The 17803-nt window shown below is 49.4% G+C and overlaps 1 protein-coding gene across 1 annotated transcript; it reads right to left on the bottom strand.

Moving 5' to 3' along the window:
• Window positions 1-2608: 2608 nt before the first annotated feature.
• Window positions 2609-16917, bottom strand: ZNF8 (zinc finger protein 8). Its single transcript, XM_008988823.6, has 4 exons — window positions 16725-16917; window positions 12720-12846; window positions 12386-12481; window positions 2609-4378 (listed from the first exon to the last, which is right to left on the bottom strand). The coding sequence occupies exons 1-4, from the start codon at window positions 16788-16790 to the stop codon at window positions 2940-2942; spliced, it is 1728 nt and encodes a 575-aa protein (XP_008987071.3). The 5' UTR covers window positions 16791-16917; the 3' UTR covers window positions 2609-2939.
• Window positions 16918-17803: the final 886 nt, after the last annotated feature.

Below are 17803 nucleotides of genomic sequence, written 5' to 3'. Positions count from 1 at the left end.
TTCAGGTCATGAGTTTTGAGACCAGCCTGGCCAACAGGATGAAACCCTATCTCTTACTAAAAACACAAAAATTAGCCAGGCATGGCAGCGCACACCTGTAATCCCAGCTACTGAACCTGGGAGGTGGCGGTTCCAGTGAGCCAGGATTGCGCCACTTCACTCCAGCCTGGGCAACAGAGTGAGACTCAGTCTCAAAAGGAAAAAGAAAGAAATTAGAGTGAAATTAGCTTTTTTGTCTTTTTTTGCTTTACTGTAATGCCCAGTGGGGAAGAATGTTTTACAACCTCAGAACCACTGCCCTGCTTTGAACTCAGGCTCGGCAGTTTTACCCACAATTGATTTCACACCATCAGTGCACAGCAAAAATGCCAAATGGTTTTGTCTCAGTGGGCCAACATAGTTTTATATATATATATATATATATATATATATATATATATATATATATATATGTATCTAGGGCAGGAGGGCGGGGGAGGCAGGTGGGAGTACCAGCAATAATATATTACTCATGTTTGAAAATCTCCACAATAAACCCTTAAAGATTATTCAGAAAAATAAGTGGCCGGGCATGGTGGCTCATGCCTCTAATCCCAGCACTTTGGCAGGCCAAGGTGGGCAGATCACAAGGTCAGGAGTTCGAGACCAGCCTGATCAACATGGTGAAACCCCGTCTCTACTAAAAATACAAAAATTAGCCAGGCGTGGTGGCGCGCGCCTGTAGTCCCAGCTCACCGGGAGGCTGAGGCAGGAGAATCCCCTAAACCCGGGAGGTGGAGGTTGCAGTGAGCCAAGATTGCGCCACTGCACTCCAGCCTGGGTGACAGAGCAACACTTCATCTCAAAAAAAAAAACACAATGGAGACCCTGTTTCAAAAAAATAAAATAAATGGATAATCTTCCTTATTTCATACCAACTATGAATACTGTGAACAGTGAAGGGTATATTAAAAAGTACATCATGTATGTAGAAACTAGCTAATGACACCAGTTGTTAAAATCAAGCTTATATGATTGCTAGCGCAGCCTGATCAATCAATTTGAAGGCTGCTTTTTTTTCTGGTTTTGTTTTTGTTTTCTGAGATGCAGTCTTGCTCTGTCGTTCAGGCTGGAGTGCAATGGTGTAATCCTGGATCGCTGAAACCCCTGTTTCCTAGTTCAAGTGATTCTCGTGCCTCAGCTTCCCAAGTAGCTGGGATTACAGGCACCTGCCACAGCATCCAGCTAATTTTTTGTATTTTTAGTAGGGACAGGGGTTTCACCATCTTGGCCAGGCTGGTCTTGACCACATGATCCACCCATCTTAGCCTCCCAAAGTGCTGGGATTACAAGTGTGAGCTACCACGCCCAGCCAATTTTTGTATTTTTAGGGGCCAGTTTTAGATACAGGGTTTTACCATGTGAGCCGGGCTAGTTCCCAACTCCTGACCTCAAGTGATCCGCCCTCCTCAGCATCCTAGAGTGCTGGGATTACAGGTGTGAGCCACTACACCCGGCTTTAGGTTTTTAAAATGTCGGCTACGTTGCTGGGCTGAATTTATACCCCGGTCGATTCTCCATTTTGGCACTACTGACATATGGAGCTAGATAATCCTATAGTCCTGGGCACTATAGGATGTTGAGCAGCATTCCCAGTCTCTACCCACTACGTGACAGGGCACAGCAACCAAAAATGTCTTCAGATGTCACAGAATGTACCCTGGAGTCAAAAGCACCAGTCACAGCAACCAAAAATGTCTTTAGATGTCACCAAATGTACCAGAGGCAAAACACCACCGGCTAAGAACCTCTGGTTTGGCCGGGCATGGTGGCTCACACCTGTAACCCCAGCATTTTGGGAGGCCAAGATGGGCGGATCATGAGGTCAGGAGTTCGAGACCTGCCTGGGAAACATGGTGAAACCCCCATCTCTACTAAAAATACAAAAATCAGCCAGACCTGGTGACGTGCTTATAATCCCAGGTACTCGGGAGACTGAGGCAGGAAAATCACTTTAATCTGGGAGGCAGAGGTTGTGGTGAGCTGAGATAACACCACTGCATTCCTGTCTAGGTGACAGAACGAGACTCCATCTCAAAGAAAAAGAAAAGGAACCTGTGGCTCATAGCAATGCCAGATGTTTTCCAAGAGGAGGTGTAACGCTCCCTACAGGGAATGCTATGAAATGTCATGGGGGCTTGTCACCTAACTGGGTTGGGGATGTGGCTGAAAGGTGGGCAGGAGCCTGCTGCAAAGATGGTGAGGAACAGAACTGGCCCCTGTGGACCATATAAACAGATGTGGAATAACCAGTTTTCAGTGTATGAACTGAGAACCTAACTTGACTTCACATGTAAACACAAGCTAATTGCTGCATGCTTGAAATTTACCCATAATTTCCCAGGAATGCAATAGCATACTGTTTTGTTCAAAACTTTTCCAAGTTAGTCACTAATCTGAAAGTCACGTTCCACACAGGAAGGCCCCTCACAGTATTTGGATGGCCAACATCATACCCTCTACCAGTCCACAAGCAACAGGCTATTGTCCCAGGTCTCCCAGCAAAATTAGGCCCACACACAGTGACAAGGAGAAATACTGCACCAACTCAGTACACATTACTCTACAATTTACTCTACCATAAATTACTTTCATTTTAATGGTCCTTTACAAAATGGGGCCGCATATTGATTTTTTGACATTACACATGTGGGTACATTATATTACCTGTGAACTCGCTGTGGTGTAATGGACGTTATGTCACAAAATATGTTGGTAAAGAGGGCACTGAGTTTGATAGATTTGGGACCAACCAATCGCAGGTGCTTGGGACGCATCATTTCCTTAGAAAGTCAGAAGTCACCAATGACTACCCCCAGCCCCTCTCTTTCCATAAGTACACTAGTGGACTTACTACATTTTTGTACCTGTGGCTAAAAGTCATCAGCAAAATGTCTCTCCTATGTGGATTCTCTGATGTCAAACACCAGGGAAGCACCTACAGAAGGCTCTTCCACCCCAATAACGTGCACAGGGTTTTTCTCTTGCATGATTTTTTGGATGTCAAACAAAGCCAGGGCTCTGCTTTCCGGCTGCCCTGCCTTTGCTCCACCTGCAGAGGTCTTTCTGGAGTCTGAGTGCTGGTGCTGAACCAGGTGCGAGTTCCTGCTGGAGGACTGCTCCCGACGTCGGTTTCGCCCAGGGGGCTGCTCCTCCCTGGTGTGAGTTATCTGGTGCCGGATGAGGTGAGAGCTCTGAATGAAACACTTCCCACACTGGTTACACTTGAAGGGTCTGTCGCTCCGGTGAGTCCTGTCATCTTGCCTCAAAGGTGGGTCACAGCCCAGAGCTTCTGCCCACTCCTGCTTTGTTAGAGCTGCCGTCTGCTCAAAGGTCAGCCTCTGGCGGCACTCGAAGGGCTTCTCCCCAGCATGCTTCCGCTGGTGCTGGGCCAGGGATGAGCTGTGCCTGAAGCCCTTCCCACAGTGGTTGCACTCATAGGGCCTCTCCTCGGTGTGAGTTCTGAGGTGCAGGAAAAGGCAAGTGGTCCGAGAGAAGGATTTCCCACACACACTGCAGGTGTATGGCTTCTCCCCGGTGTGTGTCCTCTTGTGCCGACCCAGGGATGAGTTCTGGTTGAAGGCCCTCCCACAGTCCTGACACTCGTAAGGCTTCTCCCCAGTGTGAATCCTCCGATGGACGGTAAGGTGTGTGCTATGGCAGAAAGACTTCCCACATTCGGCGCACTTGTAGGGCTTGTCTCCCGTGTGGATTCGCTCATGCTGAACGAGGGAGGAGTTCTGGCTGAAAGCTTTCCCACACTCTTTGCACATGTAAGGTCTTTCTCCCGTATGAATCCTCTTGTGCACCGTGAGGTGTGCATTATGGTTAAATGACTTCCCACAGTCAGTACATTTGTAGGGTTTGTCCTGCACCTGGCTTTTTGTGAGTTCCATAACCGGAATGGCCTGACCGGAAGCTTTGTGACAGTCGCTGTTTTCGCTGGGCTGTTGTTCTGAGGAGCCTGTCTGCTGACTGACTAGGCTCGAATCATGTTCTGAGTCTGTAATCTGTGAGTCATAAGTATAGAAATATTCTCCTCTAGAGATCTCCGGGAATGGATTTGGGTTTGAACTCAGGGCACAGTTTTCCCCAAGTCTGAGAGTTTTGTAGCCTTCATCTTGAACTGGTGCTTCCTTGAGGCCAAATTCTAACGTCTTCAAGTTATTCTGGTCCTTGAGTGCTGAGCCCTGGCTCTGACACTCCCAGCCTTTCCGTAACGTGGTGGGACAAGGAGCAGCTCTCGGGAATCCCTCCATTCCTGTGACAGGGGAAGGCTCCTCTTCAGGAAGGCCCTGTTCCCTGTCTGATGCTTGGCCTTCAGATCGAGGCTCCCAGCCTGAAACAAAACCCAAAGATCTTTGAGCTGTTGGGAGATAAAAAAGAAGATGGGCAGGCGGCCTCCAACACCTTAGGCCTATGTTATTGAACTAGTACCCTAACTAGCTGCTCTGCTCTGGCAAGTCCCCTGATTCTCCTCTTATTTCAACATCAAGTGCCCTCAAACACGGCTTCATGCGTTCGACAAACATTTACTGAGCACCTGCTGTGGGCCACGCACTGGCGATGAAGCCAAGGTACATTAGTTCCCTGTTGACTGCTGTAATAACTGACCAAAACCTCTGTGCCTTAAAACACACATTTATCATCTTACAGTTCTGGAATGCAGACGTCCGAAAGTCAAGGTGTTGGCAGTACTGTTTCTCCTCGGGAGGTTCTAGAGGAAAACCCTTGCATCTTCCGGTCCCTAGAGGCCGCCTGCACTTGCGGCTTTCTTCCTTTCACCTCTAGAGCCAGCAGCACAGCATCCTCAACTCTCTCTCGCTGACCTCCGCTTCTGTGGCCACATTTACCTTTCTAATTCTGACCCTCTTGCTCACCCAGTGTCTGAGATAACCAGTTCTGGGGGTTAGGACAGGGACTCTGTCATAAGCCAGGCACCCCTGCTTTCTCCAAGCCCTCTCAAGCCCCCTCATCTGCTCTTGTCTTTACTACAACACAGGTCATGTGCTCATTCATTCAGTGTCCACCTCACCACAGTAGACTCTTCACAGTCAGTGCCTAAAATGACAGGTAGCAGAAGCTCAAATACATCTGTCTCAGTGAACGCTGAAGGAACTTATCGAGGGAGTGAATGAACAAGAGCTTGACAACAGGAGAGGTGCTGGAGGAATTGAGGCTGGCCAGGTGCCAGGCTCCCTGGTCTGTCACCTCTGGCCCCCAAATTTGAGTCTCTGGCTAGGAGTGGTGGCTCACACCTGTAATCCCGGAACTTTGAGAGGCCAAGGCGGGCGGATTGCTTGCGATCAGGAGTTCAAGACCAGCCTGGTCAATCCTTTCTCTACTAAAAATACAAAAATTAGGCATGGTGGTACATGTCTGTAGTCCCAGCTCCTCAGGGCGCTGAGGCACAAGAAATGCTTCAACACAGGAGGCAGAGATTGCAGTGAGCCAAGATCACACCACTGCACTCCCGCCTGGGCGACCAAGAGACTCTTTCTTGGAAAAAAAAAAAAAAATTGACTCTCTGCATAGCACCCAGAGGTTTCTTCTAAAATACAAGTAGTCCATACGAAAATGTATACACGAATGTTTATAGCAGCACTATTAATCGCTAAAAGTGGAAACAACCCAAATGCCCCTCCACAAATGGATAAACAAAATACAGTCTATCCATACAATGGATATTATTCAACCACAAAGAGAACAAAGTACTGACGTATGCTACAACGTGGATGAACCTGGAAAACGTCATGATGAGCTAGACAAGCCGGACACAAAGATCACAAATTATAAGGTTCCGTTCATACGGAACGTCTAGAACAGGCAAATCCAGAGAGACAGAAAGTAGATGACTGCTCGTCAGGGGACAGGAAAGATGAAGAGTGACTGCTCATGGGTGACTTGGGGTGACTGCTATGGACTGTTGATAGCAAAATTCCTATGTTGAAACCCTAATCCCCAATGTGAGGGTATTTGGAGGTGAGGCCTTTGGGAGGTGATTAGGTCACGAGGGTGGGGCCTTTAAGAATGACATTAGTGAGGCCGGGCGTGGTGGCTCACACCTGTAATCCAAGCACTTTGGAGGCCAAGGCAGGCAGATCACCTGAGGTGGGGAGTTCAAGACCAGCCTGACCAACATGGTGAAACCCCGTCTTAAAAAAAAAAAAAGAATGAGATTAGTGACCTTATAAGAAGAAATACCATAGGACTTGCTTCCTCTCTCTCTGCAATATGAGGACATAGTGAAAAGGCGGCCTTTTGCAATCGAGAAAAGAGCCCTTATCAGGCACCGAATCAGCCGGCACTGTGCTCTTAGAATTCCAGCCCACAGAACCATGAGAAATAAATGTCTGTCACATAAGACACCCAGGTGGTAGTATTTTGTCACGGTAGCCCAAGCTGACAAAGATGGTGATGAAATGTTCTGGAATTAGACAGTGAAGACAGACGCACACAATCTGTAAACCACTGAATGGTACACTTTAGTAGGTGAACTTATGGTATGTGAATTGTTCTCGATAAAGCTATTACGCAAAACCAAACAGACCACCCTCCTCCTCACTGCAGGCCAGCCCTGGTAACTCCTCCATTCACCCTGTAGTCACTTCTGGGGATGGACATGACCCTGTGCCCTTCTCCACCATGCCCTAGCTTGCCTCATCTCCTTACTCTTGCCCCAAGCCCACTCTGCTCCACATGGCTCCTTACATCCCTCCCATGCATCCGCCACACTCCTTCCTGGGGCCCTTTGCACCTGCTGCTCCTTCTGCCAAGAACCCCCATCCCGAGACATCTGCCCACCTTGCTCCCTTGTGCTCCAGCTTGTGTCACTTTCTCAGAGAGGCCTCCCTGCCAGTCCTGGGGCACGAGGGTCCCACCTCACCCTCCCCAGCTGCAGTTTCCTTCACAGCCTCCGCACTCCCTGGCACTGGCATCCATTTCTCAGACTTCCATCTCCCCGATGCCTGAGGGCTCAGCCATTCCTGTCCTTTTCTTTGCTGCATCCACAGCACAAGCAGCAGTACATGGCAGGTCCTCAGGAACATCTGTGGAACAGGCTTATGAGCCAGGAGACCGGCTGAGAGACCGAAACACAGTGACTCAACACAACACTGCTGACCCCGGCCGAGACTAACGCCGCCTACTGGAAGAGAGTGGAAGAACATCTGGAGGAGGGGGACTTGAGAACACTAGTCAACTGGCCTGGCCAGGAACAGCAAAGAGCACTGAGGTTGGGCCATGTTCCAGTTCCAGCCTGACTCCCGGGTGCCTCCACAACGACTCACTGATCCTGGCACTTGGGAAGCCACGGAGTCCCTGAGAGAGAAGGTGAGCAGTTGATGAGGAAAGGCAATGGGAAAAGAGCTAGGACTCAAAAAAAAAAAAAAAAGTAATTTGATCAAGACAGTTGCAGGTAGGAAAAAAAAGAGCTGGGACTGCAGGCAGCCAGAAGTGACATGCAGCAGGTAAAGCTGAGCAACCACAGGAGGGAACCAGTAAGGAATGATGCCAGATGAGTGACAGGGGCCAAGGAGGGGCTCAAGATTGCAAAGCCATCCCTGAGCCCACCAATGCCTGTGGGTGTATTGGGAGCGGGGATATGCCTGGACAGGGATTCTTTACCACTACTTTATTTTTGAGACAAGGTCTTTCTCTGTCACCCAGACTGGAGTGTAGTAACATGATGTCAGCTCGTTGCAACCTCCACTTCCTGGGCTCAGCCTCCCAAATAGCTGGGACCACAGGCATACACCACCACACCCAGCTAATTTTTTTGTATTTTTGTAGACATGCGGTTTTGCCAGGTTGCCCAGGCTAGTCTTGAACTCTTGGACTCAAGTGAACCACCCGCCTTGGCCTCACAAAGTTCTGGGATTACATGCCCGGCCTCTTTTCCTTTATTTTTTAATGCTCTGTCACTCAGTCTGGAGTGCAGTGGTGCAATCATAGCTCACTGTAGCCTCGAACTCCTGGGCTTTAGCAATCCTCCCACCTCAGCCTCCTATGTAGCTAGGACTACAGGCACGTGCCACAATGTTGGGTAACTTTAAAATTTTTTTTGTAGGGAAAGGGTCTTCTTCTATTGACTAGGCTTCTTTTCCTTAAAAATAATTTTAAAATGTACTCTCTCTTTTAATCATGTGGTATACTGAATAATGGCCCCTAAAAGATATCCCCAGCCTAATATTTGGGAACCTTATGCAACAAAAGGGATATTGTATCTGTGATTAAGTTAAGAATCTTGAAATGGGAGCTTATCCTGGGGCCCTAAATCTGACCAAAGGGCCCATATAGGAGGGAAGCAGAAGGGCATGAGTCAGGTAAGGGGCTGTGATAATGGAAGTGGGTCAGAGTGAAGCAGTCTGAAGATGAAGGGTCCATGAGCCAAGGAGTCTGGGCAGCCTCCAGTAGCTGAGAAAGACAGAAATGCATTCTCCCTGAGAGCTGCCAGAAGAACTACCCTGATGAACCATTTTGAACTTCTGACCTCCACAAATGTAAGAAAACAGTCTGTCTTTTTTTTTTTTGAGACAGAGTTTCACTCTTGTTACCCAGGCTGGAGTGCAATGGCACTATCTAGGCTCACCGCAACCTCCGCCTCCTGGGTTCAGGCAATTCTCCTGCCTCAGCCTCCTGAGTAGCTGGGATTACAGGCATGTACCACCCCGCCCAGTTAATTTTTTGTATTTTTAGTAGAGACGGGGTTTTACCATGTTGACCAGGATGGTCTCGATCTCTTGACCTCGTGATCCACCTGCCTCGGCCTCCCAAAGTGCTGGGGTTACAGGCGTGAGCCACCGCGCCCGGCCTGAGACAGAATCTTGATCTGTCATCCAGGCTGGAGTGCAGTAGTATGATCTTGGCTCATTGCAACCTCCACCTCCTGGGTTTAAGGGATTCGTATGCCTCAGCCTCCTGAGTAGCTAGGATTACAGGCATGCATCACCATGCCTAGCTAATTTTTGTATTTTTTGTAGCAACAGCATTGTGCCATATTGGCCAGGCTGGTCTCAAACTCCTGGCCTCAAGTGGTCTGTCAACTCTGGCCTCCCAAAGTGCTGGAATTAGCAGTGTGAGCCACCACGCCCAGTCAAAGCAGTGCTTTTTCAGGCACCCAGATTGCAGCGCTTTGTTGCAGGAGCAACAGAAAATTAAGACAAAGCATTACGTGGAAAATATATTTCTGTCTTAACATAAAACCTTGAACACCTTCTGCTTCTGCAGCATTCATCATTTTCTAGATACTAAGTTACTGAAACTGTCCATCATGATTTTGACCCCATATTGCTAATCTGTGCAAGCATGACATTCTGCTTAATATGCACGGGCACATGTTTTAGATCCTGGATTTGGTTATGGCATAAGATTTGTGAGTGACAGGCATATGTCCAGGGTGATAAGAATTTGCTTCTGACATACATGTTTGAAGTAACAGCAGTGACAACCAATAAAAGGGGCAGGAACAGAGTCTGCAGCAGATTCACCCCATTCCAGGTTGATGGGTCACACCCTATCAAGGAGGCACATGTTTTTCTGCAGAATCAGAAAGTCCTGGGTGGCATCAGAAGTATTTGGGTGGGAGGCTAATCTGCAGGCATTGCTGGTTGTACAACCATGGCCAGATCCTATTTGTTCTAGAATGTGGTCAGGGTACCAATGTACCCAGTAAAGGGATCATGACTTGCCCAAACCAATTATGACAATCTAGACACCCCCGCCCCAGCTTTCTAGCCTCCCTAGCAACCAGGGTCGGTGCAAGTGGAGGTGACCTAGTTCTGGCTAAAGAGACCCTAATAGGTGACATCTGGAGCTCTGTCAAAAGGGGACAGATGAGGCTGGCACCATTCTTCCTGCTTCTTCCCCTCCTTCCTGCATGGAGCATCTGTAATGGCTGAAGCTGCTGCAGCTGTGCTGTAATCCCCTAGGACAGCCTGGGAAAGTCACCTCTGAGATGCCAAGACAGTGCCAGCAGACTCAGGGCTCCTGTTTTGTGAGAAAAATCCTTCTCTTTTTTTTTTTTCTTTTGAGCTGCTCCAACCTGGTTTTAGGATATCTATAACTAAACATAAACCTTCTTATTATAAAGAAGGGTGTGGGAACAAGTTTACAGAATCTAGACACTCGGCCAGGTACAGTGTCGCACACCTGTAATCTCAGCACTTTCAGTGGCTGAGGCAGGAGGACTGCTAGAGGCTCAGGAGATTGAGACCCGCTTGGCAGTGTAGCAAGATCTCATCTCTACTAAAAGAAAAAAAAAAATCAAAGTTAGGCATAGTGGCTTATGCCTATAACCCCAGCACTTATGAGGTTAAGGGAGGAGGATTGCTTGAGCCCAGGAGTTAGTTTGAGCAGCCTGAAGCCTGTATAAGATGGCAAGACCCTGTCTCTACAAAACAAACAAAAACAGAAAGTAAAGTAATTTTTAAAAAAGAAAAAAAATTTTTTTAATTAGCTGGGCATGGTGGTACATACCTGTAATAACAGCTACTAGGGAGGCTGAGGTAGGTGGATTGCTTGAGCCTAGGAGACTGAGGTCATGCCACTGCACTCCAGCCTGTGCTACAGTGAGACTATTAAAAAAAAAAAAAGACGAAGAAGAAGAAGAAAAAGAGGCAGGTGCAGTGGCTAAAATCTGTAATCCCAGCACTATGAGAGGCCAAGGCAGGAGAATCACTTGAGCCCAGGGTTTGAGACTGGCCTAGGCAACACAGTGCAACTCTGTGCCTTTACAAAATAATAACAATAATAAACTAGCCAGGTGCGGTGGTACGCACCTATAGTCCCAGATATTCAAGAGGCTGAAGCAGGAGGATCATTTGTGCCAGGCAGGTTGAGGCTGCAGTGAGCCATGATCACACCACTGCACTCCAGCCTGTGCAACAGCGACTGTCTCCAAAAAAAAAAGCTGGGCACGGTGGCTCATGCCTGTAGTCCCAGCACTTTGGGAGGCCAAAGTAGGTAGACTGCTTGAGCCCAGGAGTTCAAACCCAGCCTTGGCAACATGGCGAAACCCTATCTCTACTAAAAATACAAAAATCAGCAGGGCGTGACGGTGTGCACCTGTAAGTCCCAGCTACTTGGGAGGCTAAAGAGGGAGGATCATTTGAACTAGGGAGGTCAAGGCTGCAGAGAGCCATGATAACACCACTGCATTCCAGCCTAGGCAACAGAGTGAGGCCCTGCCTTAAAAACAGAACAAAAAACACAAAGGATCTGGACATGGAAGAATGAAATGGAGAAGATAAGCGCGGGTTCACTTATCAGAAATGGTCCCACAGAAAGGGCATGCTGAGAAGGATGGTGAGAGAGGGAATGACCTGGAACCTAGAGAGAAGATGAAGCAGGGAGGGAGGAAGGGGTGGGATTCTGACCACTAGAGAAGAGGTGAAGGACCCCTGAGCTTAGAAGATGGGGAGCGGCCGGGCGTGGTGGCTCAAGCCTGTAATCCCAGCACTTTGGGAGGCCGAGGCGGGTGGATCACGAGGTCAACAGATCGAGACCATCTTGGTCAACATGGTGAAACCCCGTCTCTACTAAAATTACAAAAAATTAGCTGGGCACGGTGGTGCGTGCCTGTAATCCCAGCTGCTCGGGAGGCTGAGGCAGGAGAATTGCCTGAACCCAGGAGGCGGAGATTGCGGTGAGCCGAGATCGCGCCATTGCACTCCAGCCTGGGTAACAAGAGGGAAACTCCGTCTCAAAAAAAAAAAAAAAAAAAAAAAGAAGATGGGGAGCACAGGTGAGAAGGCTAGGGAGCACTGCACAGAAAAGATTTAACAGGGCAGGCCTGAGACCACCATTCTTAGGAGAGGCCCGTTTACAAGGCTGGCCCTTGGCTGCTACTGGGAATTTGGATTTGGGATAGTTCCCCTAACCCTAACTGATGAGAGTGGTTTACTGTACCCATACTGCACACACTATGTGGTTTATTCCAAACACTGGCTTTCTCCTGGTAGTCTGGAACCTTCGTCTGTGCTGACAATCCGTGTTTATATGACCAGCCTCAGTCAAAATTCCCGGCACTGAATATCTAACAAGTTTCCCTGGTAGAGTTCACGTCTCGTGAGGTGTCGCAACTGAGTGCTGGGCGAGCCTGGCACATCCCAATTGACTCCACAGTTAGGGAACTCTGGAGGCTCATGCCTGCCTTCCTCGGGACTTAGCCCCATGCACATTTCCCTTTCTTGGTCTCAGTATACTCAGAGCTGTCAGCATGACTCTATGTACTCCTAGTGAATGGGGTGCTCTTGAGGACCCCCAGCCACCACCCTTTCCATGAAGTGCATCTCCAGTGATCTGCTGGGCTGCTCCCATTAGTGCTCCCACATAGTGGGGTTCTCACCTGGATAGCAGCCCTGGGTGGTTCCTCTCTCTGTCACCCATGGCTCAGTCCCTTGCTCCAGGTGGGAGATGACATCAGGCTTCGGTAGCTCAGGACCTGGAAATGGGGAAAAACACAGGAGGTAGGGGTCTGCTCTAGACCAGACTCCTGACTGTGAAGACATGTGGGCACCTCACAACACGGTGAAGCTCTCATTGGCATGGGAAAGGGCAGATGTCCCTCTTCATGCATTCCCCATAGGGAGTGAGGACCCAAGATCACATCCTCACACCGAGGCCCCATGACTTATAACCCAGGAAAAATCAGTTAACACAGCTCACAAAGCAGGTCTTACCTATGGAGAGCAGGTGCCCAAAGGTCTCCAGCATCACATCACGGTAAAGGATCCTCTGGGTAGGGTCAAGCTGCCCCCATTCCTCCTGGGTAAAGTCCACAGCCACATCCCGGAATGTCACTGGTTCCTGAAACATCACACACATTCTCAGTCAGTTGGACTAGCTCCATCAGTGCTTTCAGACAGAAGAAGAAGGGAAAAGGAGAAAATAAGCAGGCCAGTGTCACGAGAGACTACAGGTTATGAATGATGGGAGTCGGTCTCACTGGGCACCTATTAGGCCACTACACATAAGTGTGTGTTGTATGGTGAGGACATGTGAGAGGACTCACCAAGATCAACACAGCCAAGCAGCGATGACCTACATCTGCTAAGACAGAGGAGTGTACCGGCAGAGACTGGGCCAAATCACTGATTTGAAGGTTTGTGACTAAAGAAACAGCTACTGTTTTAAGTAAAACAGACACTGTTTTAGGACAGTGTGTTACACAGCAGCAGCTAACTAAATACACTCACTAATCCTTAGATACAAAGTCAAATGCCTTCTTAGCTACTTGGGAAGCTAAGGCAGGAGAACTGCATGAGTCTGGGAGGCAGAGGATGCAGTAAGCTGAGATTGTACTACTGTACTCCAGTTAGGGTGACAGAGAGAGACTCCATCTCAAACAAAACAAAGCAAAACACAACTGTGAGGTTCACCACCCTTCCTGAAAAGAGGAGTTGGAGGGGTTGCTATCAGAAATTCACCTGTATTCAGGGTGAGACAGGCTCACAAGACAGAAGTGGGCCAGTTTAAGAGCCCACAAGGGCTGGGCGCGGTGGCTCAAGCCTGTAATCCCAGCATTTTGGGAGACTGAGGCGGGTGGATCATGAGGTCAAGAGATCGAGACCATCCTGGTCAACATGGTAAAACCCCGTCTCTACTAAAAATACAAAAAATTAGCTGGGCATGGTGGCGTGTGCCTGTAGTCCCAGCTACTCAGGAGGCTGAGGCAGGAGAATTGCCTGAACCCAGGAGGCGGAGGTTGCAGCGAGCCGAGATCACCCCATTGCACTCCAGCCTGGGTAACAAGAGTGAAACTCCGTCTCAAAAAACAAAACAAAACGAAAAAAAGAGCCCACAGGGGTAGTTACCCTGTGGGTGGTGGGACTGGGGGTGATAGGGAGTATGTACCCTGTCTGAAGGAGCAGCAGAACTGACTGATTATGGGAAAATACAGGGCCCTTAGTCAGAACCGCTAATTTCTGAAGAGAAGCTGAAAATTACGTCAGATTTTTAAGTAAAAATTTCTTTTTATTTTTGAGGTAGAGTCTCACTCTGTCGCCAAGGCTGGAGTGTAGTGGCGCAATCTTGGCTCACTGCAACCTCTACCTCCCGGGTTCAGGTGATTCTCCTGCCCCAGCCTCCCAAGTACCTGGGACTACAGGAACATGCCACCACACCTGGTTAATATTTGTATTTTTAGTAGACATGGGGTTTTACCGCGTTGGACCGACTGGTCTCAAACCCCTGGCCCCAAGTGATCCACCTGCTTCGGCCTCCCAAAGTGCTGGGATTACAGGCGTGAGCCACCGCACCTGGCCTCTATGTGAAAAATTCGAATTTTTGTAAGTTGATGCAACATTACCTAAAATGTGTCCCATAAACAAAGCCCTTCTGCAGCCATGCTTGAAAGCCAGGTATTTCTGGATCAGAGTCTTGGCTCAGTCACTTTGTCCTCAAGAAGCATTTTTGCCTCCCAGTTTCCATGTCAACAGAGCATCACCCCTTGGGGGCTGTATAATGATTAAGTGGTTTACAAACACTTCCTACAGGACATCTGGTTAGCCACATGGAAAAGAGTAAAGATAGTCCCTGTCGTAGTCTGTTTTCTGTTGCTATAACAGAATACCACTGACCAGGTAATTTATGGTTGTTGTTTTTTGTTTTTTTTCTCAAGATGGAGTCTCACTCTGTCCACCAGGCTGGAGTGCAGTGGTGTGATTTTGGCCCACTGCAACCTCTGCCTCTTGGATTCAGTTGATTCTCTTGCCTCACCCTCCTGAGTAGCTGGGACTACATGTGCACACCACCACATCTGGCTAATTTTTGTATTTTTAAATAGATACAGGGTTTCACCATGTTGGCCAGTCTGGTCTCAAACCCCTGGCCTCAAGTGATACACCCACCTCGGCCTCCCAAAGTGCTGGGATTACAGGCCTGAGCCACCGTGCCCGGCCCACAAGTGTCTTTATAAAAGGTATACAGAGGGAGATACGACTATAGAGGACACAAGGCAATATGGTCACTGAAGCAGCATGCTACACTGCTGGCTTTGAAGATGAGCAAAGGGCCATGAGGCAAGGAATGGAAGGTCTGTGGCTCTCATAGCTGGAAAAGGCAAGGAAACTGATTCTACCCTAGAACCTCAGTGGGAAGGGTAGCTCTGCTCACACCTTGATTCCAGCCCCGGTTTTTGACTTCTGACCTCCAGAACCGAAAGAACAAATGTTGTTTTAAGCTACAAAATTTGTAGTGAATTGTTACAGCAGATACTGATAACCAGATAAAACAATGGACCCTGAAGCTCTCCATTCTGGTCCTTGCCTGCTGTGATGGACAGCCTCCAAGACGCTCCCCCCAACCATCTTTGCCAATGATCTCCAGCCCTCGCGTAGTCCCCTCCAACACCGAGGGAGGATGACTTGTTTAACTAGTAAGACATTGCGGAAATGACAAGAGTGTGAATTCTGAATCCAGGTCATGAAAGGTGTTACGGTTTCTCCCTTGCCCTCTCCTGGATCACCTGTTCTGTGGGAAGGCAAATGCTATGTTGTAAGGATACCCAGCAGTTCCAAAGAGAGGCCTACATGCAGAACAACTGAGTTCTCCCATCAACAGACATGTGAGTGTGAGTGAGCCACCCTGGAGGTGGATCCTCCAGCCTCAGTTAAGTCTCAGGTGACAACAGCTATGCTGACATCTTCACTATAACTTCTTGAGTCTGGACCAGAACCACCAGCTAAGTCATTTCAGCACTCCTAACTGTCAGAACCTGTGAGATATTTATTGTTGTTTTCGGTCACAAAGTTTTGAGTTACATAGCAACAGGTAACTAACACACTTTCTCTGAAGCCTTTCTTATGCTCATTCTCCGTCCCCGTCCACAGCAAGAACAAACTAAAACGCGGAAGCATTTCAGGCAAATTTGGAGTGACACACATCTGAAAGCCTGCAATCTAAGATTATCAATAGTGTACCAAATCTGAAATAGTGCAACCCCCCATAAACAAACCAACGACAAAAAAAAAAAAAAAGTATATAATTTCAAAGTTGCAGAGATTGAGAAAGTATGAATTATTGCTGTTTCCCGCCACGCGAGGCGGCACTTTATGGAGAACACAGGCAGCAGTCACTTTGCCTAGAAGTGCTGGAGCTCTGATGGCCAGATAGCCCTGCTAACACTGACCGCCCTGTACTGCGGTTCTCCCACAGTCTCCCAGGGGACGACCCTGGTAGTCGTTCTCGTCACACTTAGTGCGTGGTGACCCATCGTTGTCCCCAAGCCCCAGGGCAAGGGCTCCGCGGTGCTGGGGTCCCGGTGGGGGTGCGCTGACTCCACGCGTTGAAGCATCCCTATTTGAGGATCCTTGCCACCTGGGCACCCGGCCAACGCTACAATTACTGTTATCCGTCAACACGAGGACAGTAAGGGTTTCGACGGGGCGGCGCCGAACGCGGGAACGGGACCTGCCGGATTCCCTCGGAAAAGACCGACCCCAGCCCTGGGGAGGACAAGGCCGCCGTGGAGCATGCGCATTCGGGGGCCCGGCGCCTGGTTGGAACCCGGGCCCCCTCTCTGACCAGCCAGGCCCTCACCACGCCCCGACCCGTGCCTCAGTTTCTCCACGTGTCAAAGGCATAACGGCGCTGCCGCCCTCATTGCGCCGCGACGTGAAAGAGTCAGTCTCCGAGGGAGACGCTTGCCCGGAGCCTGCGGCCGTCGTTACTGTTGTTATTGTTACCTGAAGCTGGGCCGCCGGCGGCCCCACAGACATCACCGCCGCTACCGCTTCGTCCTCGCGGTCCATCCTGGATCGACCAGTGTAGAATGGCGCCTGAGGTGATCCCCAGACCAGAGGGCCACTACAGCCAAAGGGACCACCCGACTCGCCGAACGCTGGACAATGGCGGCCTCACCGGCGACGCGGCGACTACAACTCCCGGTAGGCCGTGCAGCGAGCCGCAGCTCTCGGCCAATGGTAGCCTCCATCGGCCGGGCCTTCGACCAATGGAAGCATTCTGGCCGCTGGCCAATGGGGGCCTCCACCCGATGGCCTCTGGCCAATGGGAGCGCTTAGCTGGGGTTGATGGGAGATGTGGTGGCTCCCAACTGCGCTGCCCGCTAGGATGCGGGCAACCTGAAGCCTCAGTCGTGCGGCAGGGAGCGGGGGCGGTCTCCGAGAGATGGTGGCTCGTGGGGATGGCGATCGTCCGCCCCTCCTGATGCTGGGGCCTTGCCCGTACGCGTCCGCCGGGTCTGCACTTTCCGGGAAGTTGCACTGGAGGAAGCCCGGGGCTGTTCCCCAGTGCCTAAAACGCACACGCTTCAAAGTCACAGGAAAACTTAGGGGTTTGTTAATATCATATACGGCTGGAAGGAGGCTTGAGGCTGGGAGTGCTGGTCCTCTTAAATGAAAGGAGTCCCGATTCAGACCCCACGGGAGGGTTCTTGGATCTTGTGCAAGAAAGAATTCAGGGCGAGTTTGCAGTGCAAAGTAAAAGCAAGTTAATTAAGAAAGTAAAGTTGGTTCCTTCTGAAGGACAGTGTATGTTCCATCCCTTTCCTTAGCTTTTGCTAGCAATCTCTGGCATTCCTGGCTTGTATATCTCTTTGTCTTCACCTGGCATTTTCCCTGTGTGTGTGACAAGTTGTCTGTCTCCAAATTTCTGTTTTTATTAGGATAACAGTCACATTGGACCAGGGGTCACCCTAATAACCTCATTTTAACTCTTTAAAGACCCTGTCTCCAAATAAGGTCTGAGGTACTATGGGTTAGAAGTTAAACATATCAATTTTAGGGAGACACAGCTCAACCTATAC

Source organism: Callithrix jacchus, chromosome 22, assembly GCF_049354715.1.
Source record: "Callithrix jacchus isolate 240 chromosome 22, calJac240_pri, whole genome shotgun sequence".
Taxonomy (NCBI): domain Eukaryota; kingdom Metazoa; phylum Chordata; class Mammalia; order Primates; family Cebidae; genus Callithrix; species Callithrix jacchus.
Note: the sequence above shows the minus strand (reverse complement) of the source record. Positions and strands in the feature narration are given on the sequence as shown.

Coding starts and splice junctions, on each gene's coding strand:
- ZNF8 (XM_008988823.6), bottom strand. CDS start 16,790: ATGGACCGCGAGGACGAAGCGGTAGCGGCGGTGATGTCTGTGGGGCCG. Junction 12,482..12,719: donor TGGGCACCTGCTCTCCATAG/GTAAGACCTGCT, acceptor CCCCATTTCCAG/GTCCTGAGCTACCGAAGCCT. Junction 4,379..12,385: donor CACCCAGGGCTGCTATCCAG/GTGAGAACCCCA, acceptor GTTTTGTTTCAG/GCTGGGAGCCTCGATCTGAA.